We start from the raw sequence: 6,338 nt of genomic DNA, 5'->3' as shown, positions 1-6,338 counted from the left end.
CTTTTTCGTGGAGTCACCCAAGACGACATAGAAAACGTGTTATAAAGTGCTATTCCCGAGAAAACAAAACAAGCAATAAAGTGTGTAATGAGGACTTTTAAGATAACTACCCAAAATTTCGAAACATTTTTTCGGCCTAAACATCCAGCAACAAATAACACGTACTGCGCACTTTGGAAAACTTAAACTAGAAACGACACTAAGTTTCGGTCAAACATGGATGCCATAGAAACGTTAAGTCCCCTGACCAAACAGATGACACACACCAAAATGTTTCCGATAATTTTTGATATAACTGTCATTTTAGTTCTTTTTGTTATTAAAGATCAGTAACATGCCTCACGAACTAACTAAATGAGCAAAAAAGATGTCTCATAGTGTTTTTCACTGCTTGTCTTACTTGTGCCATCTTCCAGTAATAAAGAATCGGGTTAAAGACGAATTTAAATTAACTAATGTTCCCGTAAATTGTCTTGCAAGAAATACAGATGAGGAAATATCACTATGAGTGAATAAAGCTTCTACTATACCATGTGGCAGATAACAAACAACTAATATTAACTGCAACCACAGTGCACTGAACACCGCCTTCTTGTACCGCGCTATGTTCAGCGGAATTGTTTGACTCCGTCGCTCTTGACGAGTTTGGTTTTGTCCAGAGCCTTGTACTTGAGCTTGATGACGGCGAAGGGTGAAGAAAATCTTCGTGTAGGAGAAGATTGAGGTTAATAGACATAGAGGTATAGCGATATAGCTACACCATAATATTATACGGTAATTCAAAAAATACATTGATGTAGCGGCAATGGAGATGATCCAAAAGCCTCCTGAAATCACGCATGTTCGTTTCAAAGATACAACGTGTCTGTATCTCAGTCCCAACAACAGGGCGAGAAGTCTGTCCACGCTTATTGCAGTCAGTGTCAACAAAGACACTGAACCCAGAATGTAGCCTGCTACGAAACTTGAAACGAATGAATAGCGGCAAATATCCCAATGTTCGTTCATCGCAGACATCCACTGGGCAATGACGGCAGGGTGTGCAATAAGACCAACGTAGAGATCAGTTAGTGCTAGGTTGCGAAGCAATAGTTTCGATGGAGAATGCAGGGAAGACTCCTTGTTAAGGGCAACTAGAATCAGAGTATTCCCCAGACTGGCAGTTATGGACAGAAAAATATTCATCACCGAAAGACATATCAACTGGTAGTGTATTCCACCAGTTACATCTGCCGAACAAAACAGTTGCTCGAATCGTTTCTGCCCTCCATTTTCAGTGAAGTTTGTCATTTCCATTTTTCTGCAATATGGGTATCTATATAAGTATTCACTTACTATCACCGAAGTTTTCGTGTGGACTGATGGCCAATCGCTGCTTTATAAGTTTAACGACCAATAGTATTTATTCCATCCGTGATTGGCCTGTTACAAGTATTCTCAAACACGTCGAATTATATTAACTGAATTAGTCAGAAGAATGCTAATCTAAATTGACACGCAGATGTTCTTATGACAAACGGTTCTTTTTCATGCTGTTTTAATTCTTTCCAAACGTTTTTACCTTAGCAAAATCTAAATTTTCAGTTATGAAGTTTGGTTTTGTTGTTTAAAGCCAGAATATAAATAATTTTTAGAAAAACGTGAGCTGCATAATGAATTAAAATAAAAATATGACTTTTTGAAATTCTACTGATCTCTGATAGGTACAAAGCGTATGTACCTGCAGGTTACTGATTTTGAAGTAAGATCGTATCTTATTTCACAACTAAAAGGGACAGATGTCTAAAATTTGCATAACTGCAAACTTTATCGCGATATTTTATTGATGAGAAGTTCTTGATGGAAAGAGGAAGTTGAAATTCCATATCATATTAAAATGTTGTAACTCCTCACTTTAATTGCAGGTGTACCAAAGGAAATCGCGTTTCCTTTATTAATAATAGCGTAGACCTGTGTAAAAGAACATTAATCTAATGAAGGTAAAGACGCGGCACGCAAACTTTATCACGATAATTTTATTAATTAGGAGTTATTAAATGGAAAAAGGAAATTAAAATTCGAATATCATATTGAATTGTTGTCACTTAAATTGCAGGTGCACTGGAGGAAGACGCTAGGTTTTTTTTTTAATAGCGTAGACCTGAGTAAAAAAAAAACATTCTAGTGAAGGTAAAGACGCGCCAAGCACACTTTTTTGAGATAATTTATTATTCATTAATCTATAAATTTATTAACTAGGAGTTCTTAGATGGAAATTCCATATCAAATTGAATTTTGTCACTTAAATTGCAGGTGCACTATCAGGTTTTTTTTAATAGCGTAGACCTAAGAAAAAAGAATATTCTAGTGAAGGAAAAGGCGCGACAAGTGGATTGTAAATCCAAGTTCATCAGATCACGACATTGGTTGTTTGAAAAATGGTTTAAACTTCTAGACTTTAGTAACTTTGATAATCAGAAAGCAGCATTTAGTTATATATAAAATAGTGCAGGTCTTTGTGTATTCATTCAATAATAGATTTTATGTATCCTGAATTAAAACAAAACAAAACAAAAACAAACAGACAAAAGAACCGTAAAAAATTATTTTTCTTCATTTTCACTTTAGTAAAGCGGAAATGTGAATATGCTGTTCTTCACAGACACTGTAAATATACTAATTTTATTTTACCCGACTCGTTGATAGTTCCAACAGATAGAAATGAAGCTAGGTACACCTAATTGCAATAAGGTTGTCATAGAAAAAAGGAAAAAGGAAAAAGTCAAATAGGAATTAATTAAGCGCATGCATGAAATTTATTCATACAAATGGCCTCAAAATGCTTCAAAATATGAATAAATCAATTAATCTTGTTACAGCATAAAAATGTGGACTTCAAAAGTGCAGATAAAACTCGTGAAATTTCTGTAAATGCTACCAGTTGTGAAACTAAGCTAATTAATTCCTATTTACCTTTTTCCTTTTTTACTTTTTTCTATGACAACGTTATTGCAATTAGGTGTATCTTTTAGTTTCAAAAACCACTTTTTCCTGCCTCCAGTTCTTTAGGGTGGAGTAAAGTTTCTTAATCTTGTCACACAAATACTTGGCAAATGACCCAACGTATGATAAGAACCCCTATTTGGGAGAAGATTTTTAAAATTTTATCATGTTCAAAAAAAATTTCTTTGTTATATTTAGCATCAAGAGTCCTCATGGGCCCGATGAGGATAAGTAAGTAGTAAGTACTTAGCAAGAATTATTACATGCTTAGTGTGCGTATATTGAGCTACGGGTGCAAGCGGGAAGTTTGGAGAGCACGAGAGATGCCTAAAGGTTCTCGAGGCGTAGCCGAGAGCACCTCTAGCTTCTTGGGTGCTCTACAAACTTCCCGCTTGCATCCATTACTCGATATACGCACAGCTAAAAGCATGAACCAATTCTTTTATTGACCATAGACTGAATGACGTCATAAAATGTTCAAATCTCATGTGGAACCAAGAGCCGTTAGCCGTTTTGGACATTTTATGGCATCATTTCTAGGGTCCATAAGATTGTAGACCACGGAAAAATGTGGTCGACTTGTTTTATACAATAACATTTAAAATTAACCGGTGAATTAGATGGAAAATCAGCGCGAAGTCGCGCGCGTGTGACAGCTCGTAAGAACGTAGTTTCTTGAAGCCGTCGAATGTGTGGGAAATTTCATCCCATACAGTGCTCCCAGCTGTGACCATTTTGGTTGTCGTTGCGAGTGAAAACAAAATTTGGCGACAAAAAGTTTCCAAACAGGTCGCCAATTTGGGTACCAGTGCAATGCAAAGAGCTGGCTTGGCATCAATACTTTTTTGTGCAGTTCAATTACTAAGCCAAACAAATTCGACCACAAAATTATCCATTACAGAGGGTGCTAATGGGGGTACCCAATTGTCAGTTAACTACTAATTTTTAGGCCAATTGTCAGTTAACTACTATTTTTTTCACCAATTGTCAGTTAACTACTAATTCTAGTTATCTATTAACTTTCTTACAGCGAAAATTAGTGCGCCATAACCTGGATTTTCTTTACTTCACCACGTCAGTGATAAAAAATAGAATGACAGGCATGCACGACTCTCATGCACGTGTATTAGCCATTTTCATAGTTTCGGTCTCACGAGTTCTTTGAGATACCTACACCTTTTGTATAATATTAGGGAAGGTACTTCGAATATTTTCTAGAGCAATCGTTCTTGTATTAAATGCCAATTTTTCAGGAGTATTAGCTTCAAGTTTGGTCTGTGTTTGGTACTGCTGGTTGGTATTGCGTTACAGAAGGCAAGATTTTAAGTTTTGTTTTGTTTGTTTGTTCCGTGAGAGTTCTTTGGACTAGGCTCTCTGGGTAACCTTTCTCGATAAGATGTGATTGGAAATGCTTGATTTTTTCCTCAAGTTTTGTTTTAGAGGAATTTGTTGTAAGCAGCATGCAGTCTCAAGGCCTCACCTTTGATGAACTCCTGGTGGTTGACACGAGGAGTAATAAGTATATTTAATTGTTTCAGTGGGCTTGTAATCGGTGCGTATGTCAAGCACTTATTCGTATGATTTGACCGCCATTTTAGTGCCTATGGCAGCTCGGTGTGTTTGCACTGAGATCAAACTTATCCGCTTGTCGTTCGATTTCCATGAATTCAAATCCAACAAATGTTTACAAGCCATGTCCATTGAATTGTGTTTTGCCATGTTAAACGGTACGCGACCTCTGTGTCGTTCGATTGCCGATCCCTTGTCATCATCTCGATAAAAACTCAGAATTACTTTGACCACGCCCCACTCGACGCCATCACAGAGATCAACATGTGCCCGGTACGACCCTGGTACCTCTCGCATGTAAAATCTGTTAATATTTCACCTGGTAACGCAGCGGGACAGGTAAATACCACGAAAATAGCCTTCCTGTCAGGAAAACTTGGTTGTTTTTTATTAACAACAATAATCGTACTTGGTATAATTAATAGAATGTCAGTTACCTGTTAACTTTTCATTTATCAGTTAACTACTAATTTTTTGGCCAAATATTAGTTAACTACTATTTTTTTGGCCAATTGTCAGTTAACTGTTAACCCCATTAGCACCCTCATTACAGCACAACTATCTCAATCAACGCCAACAGCAAAAAAAGTAAAAAAGAAAGAAAGAAAGAAAAAAAAAAAGAAAGCAATGAACATAAAGAATATTCAATTTCGCAATTTATAATCTTGAAAGGCGTGATTTGATCATGCGTCAAAATCAGAGTTAATAGATTAACTCTGATAATACTATTAACTCTGTCAAAATACAAGAAAATAATGGAAAGATACAAAGGCCTGGTTATTAATCTAGTTACAAGAACCCCACAAAAACTGTAATAAAAGGGTTTTGGCTGACTTACCAGCAGAAGATAACAGCGAAACACAGGAAGAGTGCGAGCCGAAAACAAGACCAGAAAGTTATATTTTATACACTTTCAAAGGCAGAAAGTGAAAGCATTAAAAAAATAGGTCCGCACTGCGTACATGTGTCTTGTGCTGAGCTTTATTGAGCTTTGTGCATTACTGTATTGCTCGGTCACGGTAGTGCATTTATTAGGTTTTTGTCGGCATAGACTATAGTTGTAGAGGATTCTAGCTTCAACAGTGTAGTGAAGAAATATGGGTAGAAGTTAAGTTAAACAACAGTATTCTTGGTGCACTCAAATACAAAAGATTCTGGTATGTTTCGAGAATTCTGTTTCTTCATCGGCGTAAAAATACCGTTAACAGACAGCACGCGTCTTCGCCATTAGCACGCGCTCGCATTGTCACAGTGTAAGATATCGGGCACGCGCCATGATCAGAGAAGCAATTTGTACAGTAAGAGATTTAAATAAATTACTCTCGCGTACATCTGAACAAAAGTATTGTTGATGCGCTAAAAGACAAAAAATTCTCGGACGTTTCGACACTTCTGTCTCTTCGTGAGCGTTAAAAATACCGTCACGCGCGTCTTCGTAAGTGTAAAAAATGCGGTTAACAGACAGCACGCGCGTGTACATTTAAATTAATTTAAAATGCATCTTCGCCGCAAGCGCGCGCTTGCACTGTCACAAGAAAGCAAAGTCAACGTTTATCCCATTTGAATGCAGGGTCTTGCGCGTGCTGTCTGTTAACGGCAGTTTTAACGTTAATGAAGAGACAAGAGTCTTCAAACGTCCGAGAATTTATTATTTTTAGCGCAATACATTGTGTTGACGTTTGTTGACGTAATTAATGTCTTAATTATCTCAAATTAGACTTGTTCCGTTTGTTCTACGTTTTCATCAGTTGTTCACAAAGGAATAACGAAGGGGTAACGAAGGCAAA

The 6,338-nt window shown here is 36.9% G+C and overlaps 1 protein-coding gene across 1 annotated transcript; it reads right to left on the bottom strand.

The window, feature by feature from the left end:
- Positions 1 to 396: 396 nt before the first annotated feature.
- LOC144637121 (melanopsin-like) lies at positions 397 to 1,296 on the bottom strand. The gene has a single exon (XM_078496271.1). The coding sequence runs from the start codon at positions 1,294 to 1,296 to the stop codon at positions 397 to 399; it is 900 nt and encodes a 299-aa protein (XP_078352397.1).
- Positions 1,297 to 6,338: the final 5,042 nt, after the last annotated feature.

Source organism: Oculina patagonica, chromosome 13 (genome assembly GCF_052425735.1).
Source record: "Oculina patagonica isolate OP01 chromosome 13, crgOcupat, whole genome shotgun sequence".
In the NCBI taxonomy this organism is placed as follows: domain Eukaryota; kingdom Metazoa; phylum Cnidaria; class Anthozoa; order Scleractinia; family Oculinidae; genus Oculina; species Oculina patagonica.
The sequence above is the reverse complement of the archived record's forward strand: the minus strand, read 5'-3'. Positions and strand labels throughout refer to the sequence as shown.